The sequence below is a fragment of the Haplochromis burtoni genome, unplaced genomic scaffold (genome assembly GCF_018398535.1).
Source record: "Haplochromis burtoni strain Fernald_Lab_line unplaced genomic scaffold, NCSU_Asbu1 Contig_82, whole genome shotgun sequence".
Taxonomy (NCBI): Eukaryota; Metazoa; Chordata; class Actinopteri; order Cichliformes; family Cichlidae; genus Haplochromis; species Haplochromis burtoni.
This window is the reverse complement of record NW_024582443.1, coordinates 339,293-361,446: the sequence shown is the minus strand read 5'-3', so window position 1 is coordinate 361,446 and position 22,154 is coordinate 339,293. Positions and strand designations below refer to the sequence as shown.

The window sequence follows — 22,154 nt, the reverse complement described above, 5'->3', positions numbered from 1 at the left end:
AAGACGATGGTGGAGCCGTGCCCCGTCCTTTCAGCCTATGGGCAAAACATAGCCGGTCACATGTCATTTAAACAGCAACAGTTAAACCCCGCCTGCGTGACAGGGAAATGATAATACAGCGATGTGTCCTGGAATAACTCCGTCTCTACTGTTTCCATTTTGGAAGATGATACCGCACATTTCTGGACATTGTCCCTCATCTGCTGAACCGATTTAATGACTCTCACATCAACTAAATCAAAATAAAATGTCAAAAGGGATTCCTGTGAATGAGATGGGTAAACAAACCACTGCATTTTATTATAATTTCCTACAGGCTGCATACCAGAGCAAAGCTTTTTTGGAAATACAATGGTTTTTCCAAAATATCTCAGATGCACAAACAAGACATTACACAGTCCACTGCCTTTAGCGGGAACACACAGGAGTGGTGCGCCCTCATGTGGGCAACAGGAGACCAGCAGGTGGCTCTAGGTTGAATTTAGGGTAAAAACAAAACAGCCATTGCTTCTGTGTAGCTAGCCGTCCTCCATCTAAACACAATATAATAAAAAGATATCCACGTTTGGGTTCTTAAGTAGTCGATTATAGTTTATTTAACAGGTAACTTAACACTCAACAGTCATTCACTCACACACACACACACACACCAAGCACATATCAAAAAGACACTCTGTACTCAGAGTCTGCAGCAGCGTCTCAGTGAAGGGGTCACTGTGGTCATCATTTGCTTGCAGCCTTGAATGGATCAGACCATATCTTCATACCTTCAGACAAAAAAAGAGACACAGAGACAGAGAGCTCTCATTAATAATAATCAGTCTATCAGTCATGGATTGGCCTCTCCAGATGCTGGACCTCAACATCGTTGAAGCAGTGTGAGATCATCTTAACAGACAACAGAACAAAAGGCAGAAACATCCAAAGAAGAGCTTTAAATGTCCTTCAAGAAGCCTGGAGAACTATTCTTGAAGACTACTTAAAGAAACGACAAGAAAGCTAACTTGAGGCAACTGCTGTTGTGATTTAGCGCTATATAAATAAAATTGAATTGCGTAAGAGTGTTCAGGCTGTGATGAAGAATAAAGGTGGTCATACCAAATAGTGACTTTCAAACTCATTAGGATTGTACAAACTCTGTTTTTGCCTTTATATACTGTAATTCCATGTATGTTTGCACAATAACTTACTGAAGCCGTTTCCCATTTTCGTTGCAAAATATAAAGAAATGAGGAGTGTTTTAAGACCGTTGCACAGTACTGTACTAGAGAGAAAATATAACAATAGCGATCCCCTTTACTCTTAAGATATATGTTGTAATTCATGAATTTGTATGTACAGTATGCAAGCTGTACAAACAAGCTGATAACAGCTCACACTTACCCGCAGGCTGCACATCTGCCTGGTTGATCCCTGCCCGGTTCACCTTTTGGACTTCTCCTAGCAAGGACAGAATAACAGAGCAATTTGGGTAAATCTGTTAAAAAAAACAAAAACCCAAAACAACAACAACTTGCAGCTAAAGTCACTGATATAAACAATTTCCTTTGTTTTTTTTAAACACTACAGCTGGTTATTACCAGTCTTTACTGTCTTCGTGTCCCATGTATGTCAGGACGACAGCTCTCCATGTACCTGATAAGGACTATATTTGTCTTAGCTGACACAACTTCCTTTAAAACAGGGAAGAAATGTAGCAGTATTAATGTAGTAGCTGGATTTATTCAAGTCAAATAATGTTTATTATCACCTTTGACTCTTAACAGGCGCTCTAACTGAATGTATGTGTTATATTAAATGAGTTACCTCAATGGCACTCTTTATGCTAGCTAAGCTAAACAAACCTACACGGACTGCTTATCATTTGTGGAGTAAAATGACATTTAGCTCAGCCGTAACTAAGGAGAATTGTAAACGACATTAGGCCAGGCTTTCTAAACTAATTGTGTAACTAAATGAAAGCAAAGAAAGACAACTTACTGTACTCGTCTTTGTGTGTGAGGGGGTAAAAAAATATGGGGTAAAACGCAGCAGCAACGGCCGTCACAAACCCTCCAAACACCAACATTATTTTCGTGTTTTTAGACATTTTCTCTGCTGGGTAGAAAAATATCGCTCTCACCTCCAAATGTGCGCACTGTTTACACTGACTGCTTCCGGTGAAAAGGTCACTGGTGCCTTTAAAAAAAAAGGCGACACGACAAGTCGGCGGTTTGGCCTGTCTGGGCTTCCGTCGTCACAGTCACATGCCGCAGCACAACAATAATAAGGAAGTCAGCCAAGTTATCTAAGCCGTCTTCTCTCGTATGGGATTCAAAGATGGGATTTGTAGCGGCTGTCGTGTTTGCTGTTTGCTGCTGGTTCTCGCATGGAGTGGCAGGGCAAGAAGAGCCGATTCAGACCTTTGTGATCCCTCACAGTCACATGGATGTTGGCTGGGTGTACACTATCCAGGTAGGTGTCTTTAACCCGGCTAAAAAGTTGAGATGCATATAACGCGCAGATTGGGCTTTAATCTGGGTAAATGTGTTTATAAATGTGAGAGCAGGAGAGTATGCACGCCTATGCAGCTAATGTGTACAGCAGTGTGACTGAGGAGCTGTCAAAGGTTAAAGAGCGCAGGTTCATCGCTGTGGAGCAGGAGTTTTTCCGTCTCTGGTGGGACACCGTGGCCTCGGTCACACAAAAGAAACAGGTGAGGATATATATTCACGGCTACGTGACTATGGAGGGTACACGATAATGCCCCAGAAATTAAACATCCCAGCTGTTTTCTCTTAGATTAACCCTGCTGTGGTTTTTGTGCAAACTCCTCTCTCTTTCTCTCCAGGTACGACAGCTTATCAAAGAAGGTCGTCTTGAGTTCATCATCGGAGGTCAAGTGATGCACGATGAGGCTGTAACTGACCTGGACGATGACATCTTGCAGATGATGGGTAACGCCACACACTTCCTGCTCCTTCAGTCCACAGCTGCAGCAATAACTTACAGTGGTTCTAAAAATGTGAACAATTCCTGTTAAAATATCAGGTTTCTGTTGTTAAAATAAAAATAAGACCACAATAAACCATCACAAAAACCTGAGATTTTAACAGGGGTGTGTACAGTTTAGTTTTATTTATTTATATAACACCACAGTCACAACAACAGTCACCTCAAGGTGCCTTATATTGTAAGGTAACGACCCTAGAGTAATAGTGAGAAAACCCCAATGATCAAGTGACAGCATATAAGTAAGCGCTTGGTGACAGCGGGAAGGAAAAATCCACAGTAACTGAGAACCTCCCTGCTGTTTCAGAGGGTCACGGCTTCCTGTATGAGACGTTTGGGGTGCGTCCTCAGTTCTCATGGCATGTGGATCCTTTCGGAGCCTCTGCCACCACCCCTGTACTGTTTGCCCTGGCTGGATTCAATGCACATCTCATCTCTCGCATTGACTATGACCTTAAGGATACCATGCAGAAAAACAAGGTAGCGCAGCATAAAAACAACAGTCACACGGTCGTCTCAATCTGTGCTCCAAATATTTATAGCTAATCTAGTTTTATGTTTTCCAACACAGAAACTGCAGTTTGTATGGCGAGGCTCTCCCTCTTTGAAATCACAGCAAGAGATCTTCACTCACACCATGGACCAGTTCAGCTATTGCACTCCATCCTACCTGCCATTCTCCAACCGGTGCTTCATTTTTAGCTTCTCTGGTGCCTTATGTTACATTTGTGGTCGTCATTAATACGGTATATCTTTAATAACTATTCTTGTTCTTCCTCTTATGTCTCAGGTCTGGTTTCTATTGGAATGGAGTTGCCTTGTTTCCGGACCCACCTAAAGATGGAATTTACCCCAACATGAGCCTACCTGTGATCAAGGAGACAGTCCATGCTTACGCCAAGACTATGGTGGAGAACATCAAGCAGAGAGCAGCGTGGTTTAGAACTCATCATGTGCTTTGGCCATGGGTAAGTCAAAAAGAACTGTAAATCATCCACCCGTCCATCCATCCATCTTGTATCAAATCCAAGTAACAACCTTAAGGGATGAAATGCAGTTCGTCTAAAGCCCCCAAAAAAGGCAAGCTCCAAAAAGTGAGAACCTCTTTGTAGAAATGTTAAACTTTGGGTTAGAAGCATATTTAAAGCTTGCAATACAAAGCTAAAGAACTTCTTTTCTTGTTTTTAAAGATGTTATCTGAGAAATAATGTTGCTTGGTGTGGGTACCGGCACCAATAAACCATAAAAGAAGCAATCTTTTATTTGTTCAGAGAGACTATGACCCTAATCAAGCTAGATATTGTTAGCTGATGACTTACCACTTCACTCTCTTTTCCAAATATGATCTGTTACAAAGAAAAAATGGGAAACTTCAAAACGAAGTTTCAAAGTACGACTCTACTGTGGAAGTGTCCATCTTTTATATACAGTCTATGGTAAACGTATCTAAGGTTCGGGACAAAATGTAGGAGTTAGTTTTGTGAAACAGCCTACTGATGTGTGCGATCGTCCCGTTTTAGGGCTGTGACAAGCAGTTCTACAACTCATCAGTACAGTTTAACAACATGGACCCTCTGATGAAGTACATCAACCAGAACAGCAAAGAGTTTGGGGTAACAGTCCAGTACGCCACTCTGAGTGAATACTTCCAAGCCATCTACCAATCAAATCTAACCTGGGAGGTGCGTGGGAGTGAAGACTTCCTGCCTTATTCAACTGGTAAGAAATCGATATCCTAACACGAAACGGTGAAGAGGTCCTCTTCACATAAAGTACTGTGTATTTGAAAACACGACACGCTGTCTCGTACAAACTTCATGTAAATTGGAAATGTGTCGCACTTTTTAGAGCCCTACCAGGCGTGGACGGGGTTTTACGCCTCCAGAAACGTCCTGAAAGGCGTGGCGCGACAGGCCAGCTCAAAGCTGTACGCAGCAGAGACCCTCTTCGCCCGCTACCGAATCAGCTTCCCAGATGGACCTGTGGCCAAGGACTGGGCCCTGGACAAACTCAGAGCGCTGCGCTGGGCTGTTTCCGAGGTACTCCTGAAAAATAGTGAAATAACAAATACTGCATAACATTGAAGGTCCAATAAATATATACGGATTAGAAGGCAAAGCAATCATCATGCTAAATACTTCTCTGTAATTAAGTTCGAACATTCAGTTTGGAGTGGTTTGGTATTCCAGGTGCAGCATCACGATGGCATCACTGGCACGGAGTCTCCCAAAGTGGCTGACATGTACCTGCAGCATCTCCTGCAGGCCATGATGGGAGCAGAGGAGCTCCTAGCTGCTCTTTTTCTGTTGCCCCACAACCTCATGAGTCCCAGCACCCTTGGCGAGCGCTACCCTACAAAAGGTTTCAATAATCTGATATTTCTGCAGTGCTTCCACTTTAAGAAAAAAAAAAGTTTTTATAGTAATTAACTGAAATTAACTGAGCTAAACAGAGCGCTTTAGCCAGTGCATGTCTTCGCATGTAAAAGTCGAAAAGGAAGTAAACTGCTCATCGATTTGCTCTGCAGCAGATGTTGATCAGGCTTTGGAGCAGCATGTCATCGTTTATAACCCTTTGGCGTGGAACATCACCACAATCGTCAATGTAACCGTGACGCAGCCGAGCGCTGCCGTGTTTGATGATGATGGACAGCCCGTCCCTGCGCAGGTACTGTTGTTTTGATGGTTTCTTTATATGTTGATAGGTGAATGGGAAATATGTGCAGAGATTTACAGAAATGTGCAAACATGCATGAAAATGCAGTATCATCACTTTTACAATAGATGGAGTACCTGCTGGTCCTGATGCATCTCTCGGGTGCTCTAAAAAGTCTTTACTGGGGTTTTTGCATATTTCTTAAGGATGTAATTTCCAGATACTCTTCATCTTGCTGAAAGCTTTTAAGGCCTTTGTCCTGCATTTATTAGTTTCCTCACATTCTTTAAGATATCACGTTGAGATGTGCCAAGTTTTCTGCTAATATCTCTTTGAGGAGTCACTCAACACTTTTGCACAGTACCGTATGTTGATAGTAAACAATGCTAATGCAGAGTGTATCAGTACCTATAGAAGCATCTGCATAGCTAAAGCTGGCAGCATCAGCCATCAAGTCCTCTTTAATTATATCGGACCAACTAAGAGTCAAGTGATTAATTTTTCCTAAATGAGCAGTTTTATCTGCATTTGTATGTATTAATCTCAACTCTTCCCCTCTCTCATTCAGATCCAGGGGTCAGCACACTCCAATGCGACCTACGACCTTTTCATCGTAGTGGAACTTGGAGGCCTTCAGTACAGGAAATACTTAATTAAATTCCCAGAGAATTCCAAGGCTTATGAAGCTAAGGCCGCTTCGTTCGAGAGACGCGGCGTGAAGGACCGGGCGAAAGCAGGGAGGCGACTACTTCCTGTTCTCAGCGAATGTTACGAACTCTTGTTCGACCAGGACACCAATCTACTGCACAGCATCACCTATCTGTAAGAGTTTAAGCCTCCATCAGTCCATAACTCTTGTTCAGCTGTCATACTTCAATGAACAGAAGTTGTTTTCACGCGTTTCTTCAACTCTTTTCATCCACGGCAGTGAGGAGAAAAGGAGAGTAATGATCACACAGGATTTCTGGGAATATGATGCCAATGGAGACGTAAAAGCAGGGCCAATTTCTGATAACTACATCTTCAGCGCTAATGGTTCAGCTGTGCGGGCCTACAAGGCTGTGGAAATGGAGATAATCCCAGGGAAGATTGTCACTGAGATCAGGCAGTACTTCTACAGGTGAGCAAGAGTGACGAGTAGTTTATCGTCTATTTACGTAGGTTATACTTTTTGTTATGGGAGTTATCTTGCTCTTCTCTTACTGCTAAAAGTACCACTAGTTGTTATGATCATGCTCACATTTTGAAATCTTCCGTGTTCTAGAGAGGAGAGCGATAAAGACTACGCCTACTCCATTACCACTCGTGTCCCAGAATGCTTTGGGACCAAGCTGCCGTGTCACAGGCTGGAGCAGACCTACTCTCTGGGCCCACTCAGCCTCAACACAGAGGTCGTACTCAGGACCAGCACCTCGGTGAAGAACAACAGGACTCTGTACTCGGACGACAATGGCTATCAGATGATGAAGAGGACATACAGGAAATTCACAAACAACACTTTAGCACGAGTAGGTGTTTTCAGGAATGCCTTTCTTGAGACATTCTAGCGCAACATGTCGAATAATCTATATGCGACACGTTTTGCAGAACTACTTCCCTATGGTGCGCACGGCTTACATTGAGGATGACCTCAGCAGGCTGGTGCTCGTCAGCGACAGAGCTCACGGTGTGTCGAGCCAAACTGACGGACAGCTGGAGGTATAGAAAACAAAAAGACGTGCAAACAAGCTGGCCGGGCAGCCCCTTCACCCAGAAGGCAACCTAACATCTCGTCTTCTGCTCCAGGTCATGCTCCATCGCCGGCTTTGGAACAACTTGCAGTGGAACCTCGGGTACAACCTGACTCTAAATGACAGCTCTGTTGTGAGGCCCACGCTGTGGATGATGCTGGGCTCTGTGAGTGCCACCTCGAAGCTGTACCAAAGGGAGGCAGTGCAGCTGCAGCACAGACCTGTCGTCATGCCCATAGACCAGCCTCGTAAGTGCTTACCACAGGCAGTGGTGGGCCACTAGTACAACCCTGCGAGTCATCATCCTCATCTGTGGTTTTCATTGTCACGTCAGTAAAATGTCCATACAAGCAGCTTAATTTCAACCTTTCACACCACTTCTCAAACTCTTGTACACTCAGAGAAGCCCTGGCAGGTGAAGGAGCCCAAGCGTGGTTCTCCGTTGCGTTCGGTTGTTCTGCCGCCCAACCTCCACCTGCTCAGCCTCAGCGTCCCCGGGTGGAACTACTGCTCCAATCACAGCGTTCACCTCAGCCACATACAGTCAGGTCAGCTGTGAGAAACTGCGGGCTAGTTTTTATTACCGTTTTGCAGATTTCCACTGTTTGATTTAATTTCCGTGTGGCCTGCATCCAGGTAAAGATTTGCACTCGCAGCCAGACTATGATCGGATCCTGTTGAGAATTATGCATCTCTTCGAAGAGGGAGAGGACCCCGAGCTTTCGAAGCCGGTCACCATAAACTTAAAGGTGCAGATAAAAAGAAAATTTCATACTGACAAATGAAAAAAGTTGCGATTTTCATTTTTTTTTTGACTCTTGTTTATTTTGTGTTTTTACAACGGTGAACAGGAAGCTCTGCAAGGCATGGGCGAAGTGAAGGGTGTGGAGGAGCGTTCTCTGACAGGGACCTGGGATGTCGCCAGTCTGCAGAGGTGGAAGTGGAAAACTGCAGATAACTTGGAAAACGGTGAGAAACACAGAATATATCTGAACCGATTCAGTTTTTATAAAAAAACAAAACAAAAATAATCCCTTCACCCATTTTTGCTTTCTCTCTCCTTCAGACAACAAACAGCAGCGGACACGGGATGACAATTTCACTGTGACCATCTCCCCCAAAGAGATCAGGACCTTCTTTGTTCACTTTGTCTCCAGGAACTTTTAGGCTGAGCTTTCCTTTGTCTTCTGTGAAGATCACCAAGCTTTAGCTAAATCACAGCAGCACAATATAAAGCCTCTTTATCCTTTGCTGCACTGTTCACTAATGCTCTTTTTGCACATGTGTTGATTTGTTGATCAGATGTGAATTTGCTGTGCCTGTTGAATCAGAATAAAATGATTGTTTTGGTTCAAATGTCTGACTTCACTCTTACATAAGTCCTGTAGCCCATGTGTAGTGCCTTTGTGTGTTTTCCTCTGACTTCTGGCATCAACAAAACATTTCCTTCCAGAGAAAATGTCCAGTGCTTCTGCAGATCAGCAGTTCTGACCAACAACCGTGACATGTTTAGAGTCACTTAAATCCCCTTTAGATTCTCAGTTTGAACTTCAGCAGCTCACCATGACCATAACTGCATGTCTAAACCTATTCTGTTGCTGCCATGTGATTGGCTAATTAGATACTTACATATTAACAATCAGTCGAAAGGGTGTACCTAATGAACTGACCACTGAGTTAAGTTATTTTTGTGTGTTTCAAGCATCAGTTCTATAAAGTTATAGCTTACTTGCAGTACGCAGATACGGCCGCTAGGGGCTTCGTTTCCCCCAAATTGATGCTACTGACAGACCAAGAAAGGCAACACCCGCTGAAAGCCGAGGCTCTTTGTGCAAATCTGTAAGCGTTCATCCAGAAACGAAGTGGCGTTAAGCAGCAGAATACACGGCTCAATGCTGACATGCAGCAGCTTATAGAAACACAGCGTGCGCGCCTGTGAGGGAGACGACGACGTCCGCAGTTTGGCCTAAGATGAGCAGCTCCGGTGTGAGTATCGTTTCCCTCACGATGAGCTGTGAGGGGTTTGTGAATCGGTGCGATTTTAGAGCAGCCCGATCCATTTTTATATCAGCATGCCACTCTTTGTTCTCAGCATGTGTCCGTGCTTTGACTCATTTCACAAACGGAGGGTTTATTGTCACTAATATTGATGGGGGTGCAGGGTGCTCCTGCAGGGTGAGGAGGAGGAGGCGTTGCAAGTGTTGCTATGATACCAGGCAGGGAGAGGGTGCTGATGCCCGCTGGAGTGGTGCCGTCATTTTTATCGTTATGTTCAGATCGCTGTGCTGTCTGTGTGCATGTGTGAACAGAAACGAGAGAGGGAGCAGAAGAGGAAACTGCAGCACTTCCTCGGTGACCTTGCTTTGCTCGGATCCTTGCAGGTTTGGCCACACCAGCATGCGCGTGCACGCTCGGCTCACCTCTCGCAAAATCACAAAATCACATTGCTTCCTTTGCAGGGTTTTAAATACTTCCAGCCTTGGCTCAGGGGGAAAGAGGAGTTGCTGCTGACAGTTGTTAATGAGGATCTGGTGAGTTTCTGTAGAGAAACTGGGTGATTATATAGACTATACTGCCAAAAGGTATTTGCTCATCTGTCTTCACAGGCATATGAGCTTGAGTGTCATCCTGTTCTAAAGCCCTAGCAGTTAAAATGATGTCAATCCACCCTTTGCAGCTATAACACCTTCAACTCTTCTGGGAAGGCTTTCCACAAGGTTCAGGAGTGTTTATGGGAATTTTTGACAGTTCTTCCTGATGCACATTTGTGAGGTCAGACACTGCCTGGCTCACAGTCTCCTCTCTGATTAACCCCAACGGTATTCAGTCGGGTTAAGGTCAGGACTCTGTGCAGGCCAGTCAAGTTCTTCCACACCAAACTCTCTCATCCATGTCTTTATGGACCTTGCTTCATGCACTGGTGTGCAGTCAGGTTGGGCCAGGAAGGGGCCATCCTCAAACTGTTCCCACAAAGTTGGAAGCATGAAATTGTCCCCTCCACCAAACTTTAAATTTGGCACAGTGCAGTCAGACACCATCGAGTACCATCTCCTGGCAATCACCAGCCCCAGACTCATCCATCAGATTGCCAGACGGAGAAGCGTGAATCGCCACTCCACAGAACGCGTCTTAACTCTGCAGAAAGTTGGTGTGCAGAGGTCATTCGTTGAACCCGCTCTTCCACTTCCACTTTGTTATAATACCACTAACACTTGACTGTGGAATATTTAGTAGTGTGGAAATATCACAACTGGCCTGGTTGCACAGGTGACATCCTATCACAGTACCAAGCTGGAATTCACTGATCTGAGAGTGAGCCATTCTTTCACAGATGTTTGTAGAAGCAATCTGCATGCCTAGGTGCTCGATTTTTACAAAATTCAATGGTTTGGATGGGTGAGTGAATACTTTTGGCAGTACAGTCCAAGTGAAACATTCACACACCTCCCCAGTCTCACTGTCTTATCTAGGGCACATCTATGACTTCTACAGCAGCTTTCTCTCCCCTTCCCTTTATTTTTGTTCGCAGGGTTGGCGTTCCCCAGGCTTTATGGTGTCCAGAGCCTCCTCCTACTCCTCCACCAGCAGCTGTAACAGCAGTGATGTCTCTCCCAGCAGCAGCTCTCCCAGTCTGACCAGCCATAGCAGCTCCCCCCTGCCCGGGGAGCCTCCGGGCCCACGAGGCTCCCGGTCACATACCAAGACACAGCCACAGACTGCCAGGTGATTGACTGCAAGTTTGTGTGTGCGTGTGGATAGTAACACGTATGTGCTTGGGTCAGAGGGCAGCTTGGGTTGTTTGAGGCACTTTAAGAATTGTAATATTTTTTATTGTGCATTGTGGAAAGTAATCTCCTCCTAACTGGGTAAAAAATGATACATGTAAGAGGATTTAGATGTGGAAGTATGAGTAGAAACTTCCTACTGGCTCTCCAGGTTTGCATGAAACTGATAAATCATTGGAGCTCTTTCTGCAGTCACAGGGAGGCCTGCATCGAGGAGCATCTTCTCCCAGCATCTCCCAGTGAAAGGGAGATAGCAGTACCCGTAAGTACCTGCAAGGAGGCCTCTGTTATTTAAATTGCTCACTCAGCCTCGCAGCCCACACTTTGTCCCCCTCTAACAGGAGGTCAACTGCACTCTGTTTCTATTGGCCGGCTACGTCAAATACGGACGCCCCTACGCGTGGATACGCTCCAATCACGAGCGCCTAGTCAACATCGGTGGCACAGATTCGATGGTCAAAGACACGCCCATGAAACTCAAGTCCATTGCAGACTGGCAGACGCGAGGTATGGAAACAATGTGTGGAATCCTAACAGGAGAAAGTTATTGTTTCAGTGCACTGATTCAATAATTACACCATTTTCCATGAGCTAAATCAGATGCAGATGTGTCTGTGCTGCAGCTCGAGCCTCGCGGAGATCAGTATTTACGGTGGATTAGGGCCGTGGAAAAAGGCTCCTAGTGCTTTGGTTAATGCATATATGTTTATGTGCAGTGCATGACATCTCACAATAAAAACATCAAACTTTTCTTTCTTTTGTCCTTCGTCAGCAATTCGTGTGTGGGACGTTGTCAGTGAGCTGGTGTGCCTCTGCACCGTTCCCTCTCCGTCCAACCCGTTCGCCCTGGACATGCGTTACATCAAAAGTCTTCCTCTCGCCGAACGCTTTCTTGTCACGGGAGCTCTCCTTAACTTCCTGGAGATGTACGTGGTTTACGGCAACCGGGACGAGTTGCATTATGATAAAGGTGCGAACCTTTATCACTCTTGGTTTACTATACCAGCAGGTGGTGCTGTTTAGCTATATTTTAAAGGCATGAAACCTGAAGCCTTTCTCCTAACATACTTAGCTTGGATACATAATCATTTAAGAGCATTGCTGAGTGTCCGTGACGATGTTTTGTTTTGTTCTTCCTTTCAGTGGTGGAAGAGGTGAAGCCTCTCAGGCGTCTTCATGTACACTCCCTGCTCGAGTTGCAGCGACTTAGAGAGAGCTCCGGCAGCGCCGCGGTGCACGGCTCTTCTGCAGAAGAGTGATTCTGATTGTTTGCATATACTGTGAGCTACATCAAGCTGGCCTTTTATTAATGTAGGAACAAAAACAAAACTAAACAAAACAAAAAAACCCAAAAAACTAGTAATCCTTGTGAGCCAAAAGCTCAGAAATCAGAGTGCTCTATGTGCTTGGTGCTTCTGTTTGCAAGGGGCAGCCAATCAAGAGAAAGATGGCTTAAAGGGGGAGGGGCTAAAGTATCTTGTTGGTGCAGAGGATGAGGTGAGGGGCTGCACGAAGCCTAGTATGAGAGAAATAAGGATTATTTTGAACTGTAAATCATGCCATGGTACAAAATAGGAAGGAAGCAGAAGCAGGCTATCGGGGAGCTCCGTATCATTAGGAAAATTAACTCCAAAATATATGGACTTCTTCACTTTTCCTCCAAAGTGAGGCATGAAATTCTCAAACGCTGCAGTAACCCATGCAGATGGAGATGAATCACCTTTGGTTGCAGGTGTCAGACTTTAACAATTTTAAAGAACTAGAGAAATAACCCTGGGAAATGAGTCACATGACTAAAATTCTAAATAAATCCCAGGACATCTGAACGTGCTGCCCCGTAACCCCTAAAACCTTCAATCTCTTCCTCTCCACCCACTCCCACATACTTAAATCGGTTTTCTTCAGACCAAATATAGCATTTTAAAACTGGAAGCCTGGAAACAGAATGATGAATCGAGGGTCAGAGTAGTACGAGTACAAAATGCACAGGCAAACAAATGCTTTATAAAAAACTTTTAATATTCCATAAAATACATATTTAAATATGTACGACAACATAAAAACAGAACACTCGTTAAATACATCTTAAAAGCGGGCACATCGACGCCTTTTCTGAGATGAGGCTTGTGCCGTTTGTAATTAAAAAGTCAGGTACATCATGTTAAAATTAACCGATAACAACCTGGTTGCACATCAGTCAGGAAAAAAAAAAAAAAAACCTTCCCTGTTTAAAAAGAAAAGACATTTTTAGCTTCGTTTTGGTCAGAAAACAGAAAATGGAGTTAACAGTAACCTCTGGCTTCATCAACAATCCTCCTGTCGCTCATGTTTGTAAACCTAGAGATAAAAAATTACCATCATGGCACAAGTTACGCAACACGGCACACGTGTGTGACCAGAACGGTCACTCTAGATGGACTCCGGCACCTTTTATGGCTTTTATTGATGTGAAGGAGCAATTTAAAAAAAGCACGGCGTGCTGTTTACTGACAAGGCTGCTCAATATGCAAAGTCACGGATGGACAAGAAGAATTTGGGGTTTTTCTAGGAAAGAAAGGCGCCGCCACCCTTCATCTCAAGTTTCCCCCCCTATTTGGAATGCAGGTGCATGGCCCGGCATTCCTCATGCAGGCTTCACACAGGAACACAGTGTTCCCAGTGTGGGACACAAACAACCAGCAAGTCACTGCTGAGGCTTCCCCGCCCCTCACATAAATGCTAATTATTTATTGCTAAAGACAATTAGGACCTTTTTTTGTTTTGCAGGTTAAGCAGAGACTTTTTAAAATTATTATTATTATTAACACCTCTATTCTGATAATGTCCATTTTCCCTCCGGCATGCATTACACTGAGAACTGACCTCATATCAATAAAACTTCAATTTCCTGAGTGAGATCATCTTAAAAAGGACTCGAATGTGCTCAGACTAATTATGCATATCACAGACTTGGTGGGGAAAGGAAAAAACAAACTAAACTTTACTTTGGTATGACATGCCTGCATTGTCTTAGTCGTCTTAAATTTGTTCATCCAACTACAAAAGTAGGGGAAAAAAAACAAACACTCATTAATGGAACAGGCTGAAAAAGAAAATAACTACTTCATGACTCTGTCACATGTGTCACTTAAATATAAATAAATCTCGAAAAAAAAAAAAAAAAAAAAAGACTTCCAGGTTCTCGTGGTGCTTTTCCAGTTTTGCCGGGGGACTGTTTGGCCAAGAGCAGGTACTTGGTTGGTTTAACTGTCTCTTTCCAGCAGATCAAAGTCTTTGGTGGCTTCAGCATCAAACAGAACATCAAACAAGCCCAAAAACAAAATTAAAAACCCATGACAGACAGTTTGGGTATGTCCCAGTCTAGTCCTCACACAGCCTTGCGGCCTGTCACAGTTCAGTATCTTGTGCCCGGTTGGACTCTGCGCTTGCAAAAGTCCAAAGGCAACTCTGCCCAGTCAAAAAGAAAAAAAATCTCCTATCTCCAAGTCCTCACTGATTACGGCAGCATCCACCCATGACCAGTCCTTATATCCAAATATGGACCTTTCTCATGTCTCATTAACATCCACTGTGGTCTTCATTGTATTTTTCCAATCAGTCTCTTCCCTTCAGCGAGGTTGTCAATAAAGTGGTCCCACATCTGACCACAACAAAAAAAAAAAAAAAAAGAACAGGTTTCAGTTCAAGCTGTCGGAGGACGATCCTCTTCTGGTGATTGTTCTCATGGGGCTGCGGGATACAGAGCCTCTCTTCCTCCAGCGAACTGTGAAGGAAAAGGACAGAGTCAGGGATGTTGGCTTGGCTGCTGCAGCTGAATTATTAACAGTGAAAGCCAGCCTCTAGACAGGCCTAGGTTGTCATTATCTGAGAGAGGCACACTGTGTGATTGTTTGGGTAAGTTGGCACCAAATAAGGCTAGCTTGAGTTTAAAGTCTTCCTGGTTCAACTTTTATGTGGCGGTGCTGAATTCTCACCTTTTCCCAAACCGGCTGGCAGCGTGGAGCTCTTTGCTTTGACTTGAGAATTGGACGAGTCCTCTGCAAGTTTTCCTTTCACCTCTCCCGACGGCATCGTGGCCACGCCGGTCTGCTGCCAGTCGCTCATCGCCCGCTGGAAGGAGAGTCCCAGACAGGCGGTCATGTCCCGCGCTCGCTCCGCACGGCTGCACCAGAACACCCGACACTGCAGCTGCTGACCCCGGTGCTTGCAGATGTACAAGAAGACGTTGGGCCGGTTGGTGTCGGCGGCGCAGTACGCAATGTCCTGCAGGTAGGTCTTCGTGAGCTGCCGACCCGTGCTCAGCTCTTTGACCTCGACGTATCTGGGCCGCACGACAAGGGCGTGGTCCTTCCTGAGCTTCTTCCCGTTCGCGATACCCTCCAGCAAGTGAGAAATGGCCTCCTCTGCTTGCTCCCGGTCCAGAGAAAAGATCTTCTCCGTCCCCAGGTAGTGCACTTTGAACAGAGGGTCGCCGTGGGACAAGGACTCCGTCTGGTCGCGGCGGAATCTGCGCCGCAGCTCGGCGGGCGAGTTCTTCAGGGTCTGCATGAGGTGGAAGGTGCTGAGGGACATGATGCGTTTCAGGCTGGGCTTGGAACTTTTACTCGTAACCGGGTTCTCGTCAGCGCGTCTCCCAATCTTCCACCCTCCTTTAAATGGAGCGTGGCTGCATCCACTGCTTTTATCTGAAATGAGGCAGACGAAGACGGTGACGTTAGCAAATCCAGAGACGACCGATAAGCCGAGCAGGGGATAAATCAGGCAAAATGAGAGGCTATGTACTTTCTAATAAATTAAGCAACAAAAACAAGGTTGCACTTATGATGCAAAAAAAGACAAGTCATCACAACTCGCAAATGGGAAAGAGACAAAGTCACCAAACAGGTTTGGTTACAGAAGTTGCACAGTCAGTGAAGTATTCAGTCCCTACAGACAGACAGCACCCATTAAATATTTACAGACAGGTTTGCCTTGGGCTTTGCTGTCACTGTACTCTTAAGAAACAAACACAATGATGGAACGGGAGACGTGCCAGAACAAATGGAAGATTACTGTAAAAAGCTAAAGTGACACAGGCAAACACTAGGGCCATGTTCAAAACGAACTGTGCATTGCAAACTCAGTTACACCACTTCTGGAGGACTTAAAGGCTTTTGTGATCTTGCAGAGAAATAAAAAATAAAAAAGTCTTATGCAACCACATCTGGCCACCCATTGTCTCTCCTATCCTACATACCGACAGAGCTGCCTGCTCTCCATTGTGTTGCTCCTTATATTTTTTCCTCTCCCTTTTCTTGGCCATTCTTTCAACATCCTAGCTCCCTCCTCAGAAGTGACTCGCACAGAGAACCGCCGACTGTTCTAAGGTGGTGGCCATTGTTGCTCAAACCCCTGCGCAGGAAACAGCTTTGCATCCCCCCCCACCTAAGCATTTTTCCCACAACACAATGACATGCTTATGAAAAGTGTGTCATCTCATGAAAGAGCTGCAGGTTCAGCCTACAGCACAGCAAAGGTAGAGCCCAAACCTGCAGGTTTTGGTACAGTTACATATGACCAGTGAAGACATGGACAGGTACAGTTAATTGTGTGGGTCCACACACACACACACACACACACACACACACACACACACACACACACACACACACACAGTTTTGCATTTAACCGAAGTCTCTGACGCACAATCAGAGAAATGTAATCCCAAATTTCCATCCAGGTAACACTTCACGTGCATCAGAATACACTGTCGTTTTCTCGTGCACGCAAATATAAAACTAGCTCATGCAAATATCTACAATCTCTGGAAGTGGAAAGAACATTTTGTTTACATTTACCCCGAGCATGTGAGCCTGTTTATTTCACGCAGAACACGTTCATAGATGCCCGGAATAACCCTCCATCCAAAATAAGTGGCACGTAGGCTTAGTGATACTTTCGTTTGTAGAAAATAAGAACAGAAGACTGTCAGTAAGCAGTTGCTTCAGTTCTTCGCTCAATACATCCAAGCCGAATTGACAACCAAAATCTAAAAGATGATTGAAAATAACTCAAAGTTAGCGTGCGAAGTGAATATTATTAGAAAAAACGAGATAACTCTAAAAGAGCTGATTTTGCTGCGGGGTTCGGCTAGACCCGACGTGTCTCCAAACTTGGGCTTAAAACTTGCTGAGAAAACCCTCCTATATTTGCTCAGCAGATATTCCCAGCAGAGTTTCAACACCTATCAAACTGTTGTTGTTTTCTATACATCGTTTAGAGCGCTACACGACAACCAAATTACTTGTTAGGACGTGAAACTTACCTGGCTTCAGTTTCATGCAAACGACGTTTTGGTGCCGCTCAGGTGAACCGTAGCGTCCCGTGATCTCGGGCAGGTGAAACTCTGCAATCCTGCACAGAACTGTGCGGCTGTCTGTAACCGCAAAGCAACTCCGAAGCTCCTCTCTGTGTGAACTCTGTGCGGTTAGAGAGCTGACTGGCTGACTCGCACCTCTCTTCTCTGCTCTCTGAAACGTGGGATGAGGCGAGCGCCCGTGGGACCGCCGTTTTTAAACAGCGCAGGCGCGAGCACGTCACACGCGAACGAGCGTTTGCGTCCGAGCAGAGCGGGGGTGCTGTGGTGGGGGCCACAGGGCAGTAGCGATGATTTATAAGACAGGGATTTACAGGCAAGACGGGGCGGGCAACAATAGACCCGCTTTCACTTACTAGAACTGTTGTCTTAATTTATGACTTATTTACATTTTCACTGTAGTATCAGGGCGGTCAAGTACCCTGGATTTTCTTTTATATTTTTCTCACAACGGGAAGCATTGTCATTTTTACACACACTTCTCCAGAAATAATAATATTTTCACATTATATAGAATATGGGTGACAACAATTTAAAAAAGCTCTACAGTTCACAGAGTAATCAAAAGCAGCATTATTTAACCAGGCAACCTGATCCACTGACCCAGTTTGTTATCATGCAAATATAATCCTGCACATTTAGTCACGAAATGTGGAAATTAATGATCTGATGATCTAAATTTCCCTTTTTTGGTCCAGGTTCTCACTTTTAGAGAGCTCATTTCGTCCAAGCAAAGGTCAAACATCCATAGATATTCAGTTTGAAATAGGTATTTCACACAGCTTGTTTTTAATTTTAATTTTATTTCTGTCAGTCTTGCTTTTTTCATTTGCTGGAATCTAGACAGAGGTTGATATGGAGCTAGATGATCCAAGGAGAAGAAGAAGATTAAGACTTGCTATATTTCTTGTCATTCTCCAAAAGTAGGTGAAACTAAAAAAAGAAAAAGTTGTGATATTTCGTGTCACCGTGCTCCTCCAGCAGTTTCACATTTCTTTATTTAACCACATGTGCAATACCACACTGAGCAAACATCTGAAACCCACTAACTTTCGTTACCATCGCATTGCGTCACAGCTCTAATGAGGATCGTTGGCCTCGCTGGTTCAGATCTGCTCTGGGTGTTTATTCTGGGGGCATTTCGAACAGTGGCAGAGGAAAACTTTAAACGGTTCCATGTGTCCGTACATTTGTGCGTGTGTGTGTGCGGCTGGGTGTGCCTGACGCTGTGAAACAGTAGGGCCTCTGTTTCTGCTGGGTTTGGCCCAACAACAGCTAAGTTCTGGACGTCACACTTGCCTCAGTACCTTAGCGGGACACACAGAAACTATTCTTAGGGCTCTGGTGACATAATGGATCATCTCAGACATGCACCCACCCACCTACGTATGTTACACCGGGAGGCAAGAACAGACTCAGCATCCATCCAAGACGTCCCGCAGGAAGGGGTGCAGCTGCAGTCCTTGAGCATGTAAAGGCATGTTGCACCATGTTGCATTGGAGAGACTGCTTCTTTGTTCCCCCAGTTGAGAGGATGGGGCACCACACAAAGCATGACAATCCCCAGCAGTCAAAGACTAATTATTCTTTAGATTTTACAATTAGCCACATAATTACCAGGGGCTCTGGTGGATACAGGCACACCCAGTTCTTCAAAAACCAGTTGGCGCCTCTTATTTCAAATCCCCCGACTCCTGCTTGTGACTGAAACCAATTAGCGAGTCTTTGAAGGGGTAATTATAAGTAATTGTTGGCAAACAAAGGCATCCTCAGGAGAACGGGCAGTCCAAGATACTGCAACACTTCACTAACAAAACAGCTGCTCGAATGGTCAAAGTCAGCACTCTTCACAGCTGAGCCAAGACAGGATTCAGGAATTTGCACTTCCAATATGACAGTCAAAGGAGCGTGCAAAGACAAGCGTCTGGACTTCTTTAAGTTGCTTGAAGACGTTTCACCTCTCATCCGAGAAGCTTCTTCAGTTCTAAGGTCAAATGGTGGAGAGTCCCAGATATAAACCTAGTGGGAGTATCCCCCCACAGAGGGACAAAAGGACCCCCTGATGATCCTCTAATCGCCTGAGCCAAGGTGTGAAACTGGGTGTGGGCCATCTATGTCCACTGTGAGCGACCATCTTTGAACAGAAGCGGGGGTTTACGACACCAACTCTCTGCCATCTATAATCCAGTTTTGAGATCCCTTCCCAGACGCCTTAACCCCCACTCACATCCTGGGCCATCTGACCTCAGGAATTCGCATGATAAGGTGGGGCCAGATTTCACAATGAACTCACCCAAAACTCTGGCTGATTGGGACCCACACCCAGTTTCACACCTTGGCTCAGGCAGTAGAGGGTCATCAGGGGGTCCTTTTGTCCCTCTGTGGGGGGAAACTCCCACTAGGTTTATATCTGGGACTCCCCACCATTTGACCTTAGAACTGAAGAAGCTTCTCGGATGAGAGGTGAAACGGATGGGAGGGGGGGAAGCTATAGAAATGGACAATGAGTGACCCAGACCTGAAGGCCATTCCAGTTCCAGTGAACCTGAAACTTGAAATTAGGCTTTGTTCCAAAGAACAGGTTTCTGTGGTCACTGGGAACAAATTGTTATGAGAGTTGCCCTCTTATTTACAGGATTTTTTGTAACCTCTGTCCTGGTTGTCATGCAGCCTCATAAAAACGATAGATGGACCATCTCTGTAGTTGGAAACTCAGTAAGCAGAAAACTTTTAAGGAAGTAAAATTACACTGTAAACTTGAATCCATTCATGGTAGAGCTGTGTTATGGCCAGTTCTCCTTTTTCCAAGTGCTCTAAATCAAATGCCATTTATTGATGCCTATCTGCAGCGCTCAACAATGAAGCCTGCATTCCAGTTTGCTATCTGTGAGTCCCATTGAAGCGATAGCGGTTCCTCCAGCCTCTATCGCAGCAAGCACTATAAAAAGAACGCTAAAAAGAATGCTGTGAACTTTTACCTTAAAACGATCCTTGTCAGATGCCGAGCATCACATTGGCCTGAAGTAACCTACCTGTTAGTCTGGCGTCAAGGCTGAAACCCTCCAGGTACAAGAAACAGAATAACGTGCTGACGTAACCCAGAGATATGAAAAATGATGCTCAGTGACTCAGTGTTTCAAGTTTTGCTTTAAGAATTCCATAAAGCTGCTGAATAGATTTCTATGAAATTTACTGAGGACAGATTTTTATTTAATACCTTCAAATTCATGCGGAGGATATGCACAAAATCACTTGGCCACCTGCAAATTACAAATATAAGAACTGCTCAGGCATGAAAACCCATTACAAGAAGCTCCCGGTGGACACCTTTAATGCTGATGTTTGACATGCTAATACTCCTATGAAGGCCCACAGAGCCATTATTATGGTGGTAGACTAAGTCTTTTTAAAAAATACTTCACTAAAGCGATCAATAGTAGACTCAGAACATGAAAACAAGCATAGAGCACAAAAGGTACCACTGACATCTTTTTACTGGGGGAGTAATTCAAAATATGGTTGCAGAGAATTTTAATTAGCCTACCAAATTATTTGTTTATTTATTTATTTGGTTGTTTCAAAAGTCTATATAAGACAACATGTCAATTCCATTAATACATTTAACTTAGAGCTTCTGTATTTACGTTATACTTACCTTTAAGGAAATATATTGTACCTTGTATCTGTTACTTTGTATCACATTTGTCGTTTGCAACTTGTTGCTAAGTCCTTGACCAGGAATCGCATCATATGCTTCCAAAAAACCTCCGAAATCCATTTTATCCAAATGCGAGCATCATGTCAGTGTGACAGCAGTGCCTTTTTCTGCCCGCTTTCTTACTCGAGCGCCACACGCATTGGTAAACTGTGTTCAGTGATAAACAAGTTCACCTGTAAGGGGAAGTTGGTTGAGGCGTGGAGTTATGAAAACAGGAATGGTAACTATAGATTTATGGGTCGTCTGTTGTGTTGCGAAACATCTGCTACAATAGACAACATGATAGGGGTAGATTTTTTGTCCATGTATGGTATGACAAGTGTCCCGTTTGACGAGTGCGATCAAGTAAGGCACAGTGATGTTTTGTAATTGCATCAGAGACGCCTTACATAACTTTGTCATTCTTGAGTTGTTTTGAGAATGGGCTGGGTCATGGCACGGAGAAAAACAACAACTTGTGTTCCTTGATGTTAGAATAGCTGCTCTAAATGATGTGCCTGTGAAGTGGAGGGTTATAGCATGCATGCTTCTACATAATACACTCAATAAGGAATCAACACATTCAAATCTTTTAACGCTGCCGACTGTCTTTGGCACTTTACTGCAACCATTTGCATCACTGCCATTCCTGCTGCTGTTGGTCGTTTCCACTACTGTCCATGCAAATGTCTGCTACTGCACTTGCACTACTGCCACTATTGTACATAGGTTTGATTTTTATATATTCCCTTAAACATCATTTATCTTTTCTTAAGTCTTCTTTTTATATTAAGGTGAGAGAGAAGCTGAATTTCTATTATCTTGTACTTTCTGTACATGGAGCCAATAACAATAAAACATATCTTTCTAAAAGCAAACAATAACAAAACTAAAGCTAGGTATGGAAAGGTGAGGTGTTGGTTCTAACCTTTGCTCATTTG

The 22,154-nt window shown here is 44.4% G+C and overlaps 4 protein-coding genes across 6 annotated transcripts; 2 read left to right on the top strand and 2 right to left on the bottom strand.

Moving 5' to 3' along the window:
• Positions 1-570: 570 nt before the first annotated feature.
• Positions 571-2,184, bottom strand: smim20 (small integral membrane protein 20). The gene is made up of 3 exons (XM_005925846.3): positions 1,981-2,184; positions 1,384-1,440; positions 571-767 (listed from the first exon to the last, which is right to left on the bottom strand). Exons 1-3 carry the CDS (start codon positions 2,087-2,089, stop codon positions 724-726), a joined length of 210 nt encoding a protein of 69 aa, XP_005925908.1. The 5' UTR covers positions 2,090-2,184; the 3' UTR covers positions 571-723.
• Positions 2,185-2,209: 25 nt separating this feature from the next.
• Positions 2,210-8,980, top strand: man2b2 (mannosidase, alpha, class 2B, member 2). Of its 2 annotated transcripts, none has more exons than XM_014334719.2 (19): positions 2,210-2,454; positions 2,549-2,695; positions 2,831-2,936; positions 3,299-3,471; positions 3,563-3,678; positions 3,782-3,959; positions 4,512-4,710; positions 4,840-5,030; positions 5,181-5,352; positions 5,522-5,658; positions 6,215-6,468; positions 6,575-6,766; positions 6,911-7,154; positions 7,234-7,344; positions 7,432-7,624; positions 7,778-7,924; positions 8,013-8,125; positions 8,228-8,345; positions 8,443-8,980. In XM_014334719.2, the coding sequence occupies exons 1-19, from the start codon at positions 2,320-2,322 to the stop codon at positions 8,541-8,543; spliced, it is 3,027 nt and encodes a 1,008-aa protein (XP_014190205.1). In that variant the 5' UTR covers positions 2,210-2,319; the 3' UTR covers positions 8,544-8,980. The 2 variants fall into 2 exon arrangements, with proteins under 2 accessions (XP_014190205.1, XP_005925907.1); XM_005925845.3 differs by having other exon boundaries at positions 5,519-5,658.
• An 87-nt stretch (positions 8,981-9,067) lies between these two features.
• On the top strand, positions 9,068-14,329 carry si:dkey-19b23.7. 2 transcript variants are annotated; one of them, XM_005925848.2, is made up of 8 exons: positions 9,068-9,362; positions 9,686-9,757; positions 9,836-9,907; positions 10,906-11,099; positions 11,354-11,423; positions 11,503-11,668; positions 11,934-12,131; positions 12,305-14,329. In XM_005925848.2, the coding sequence occupies exons 1-8, from the start codon at positions 9,348-9,350 to the stop codon at positions 12,418-12,420; spliced, it is 903 nt and encodes a 300-aa protein (XP_005925910.1). In that variant the 5' UTR covers positions 9,068-9,347; the 3' UTR covers positions 12,421-14,329. The 2 variants fall into 2 exon arrangements, with proteins under 2 accessions (XP_005925910.1, XP_042078177.1); XM_042222243.1 differs by lacking the exon at positions 9,686-9,757.
• A 423-nt stretch (positions 14,330-14,752) lies between these two features.
• Positions 14,753-17,703, bottom strand: si:dkey-19b23.8. The gene is made up of 3 exons (XM_005925847.3): positions 17,466-17,703; positions 15,136-15,846; positions 14,753-14,924 (listed from the first exon to the last, which is right to left on the bottom strand). Exons 1-3 carry the CDS (start codon positions 17,479-17,481, stop codon positions 14,839-14,841), a joined length of 813 nt encoding a protein of 270 aa, XP_005925909.1. The 5' UTR covers positions 17,482-17,703; the 3' UTR covers positions 14,753-14,838.
• Positions 17,704-22,154: the final 4,451 nt, after the last annotated feature.

Bases quoted from the DNA above. Each gene is read 5' to 3' on its own strand.
- smim20 (XM_005925846.3), bottom strand. From the start codon at position 2,089: ATGTCTAAAAACACGAAAATAATGTTGGTGTTTGGAGGGTTTGTGACG. The intron at 1,441-1,980 runs GTAAGTTGTCTT...TGTCCTTGCTAG, and splicing joins CACACACAAAGACGAGTACA to GAGAAGTCCAAAAGGTGAAC. The intron at 768-1,383 runs GTAAGTGTGAGC...TTTTGTCTGAAG, and splicing joins GGCAGATGTGCAGCCTGCGG to GTATGAAGATATGGTCTGAT.
- man2b2 (XM_005925845.3), top strand. From the start codon at position 2,320: ATGGGATTTGTAGCGGCTGTCGTGTTTGCTGTTTGCTGCTGGTTCTCG. The intron at 8,126-8,227 runs GTGCAGATAAAA...AACGGTGAACAG, and splicing joins CGGTCACCATAAACTTAAAG to GAAGCTCTGCAAGGCATGGG. The intron at 8,346-8,442 runs GTGAGAAACACA...TCTCTCCTTCAG, and splicing joins TGCAGATAACTTGGAAAACG to ACAACAAACAGCAGCGGACA.
- si:dkey-19b23.7 (XM_005925848.2), top strand. The intron at 9,758-9,835 runs GTTTGGCCACAC...CTTCCTTTGCAG, and splicing joins CTTTGCTCGGATCCTTGCAG to GGTTTTAAATACTTCCAGCC. The intron at 9,908-10,905 runs GTGAGTTTCTGT...TTTTGTTCGCAG, and splicing joins CAGTTGTTAATGAGGATCTG to GGTTGGCGTTCCCCAGGCTT.
- si:dkey-19b23.8 (XM_005925847.3), bottom strand. The intron at 14,925-15,135 runs GTGAGAATTCAG...TTTCCTTCACAG, and splicing joins GCCAGCCGGTTTGGGAAAAG to TTCGCTGGAGGAAGAGAGGC.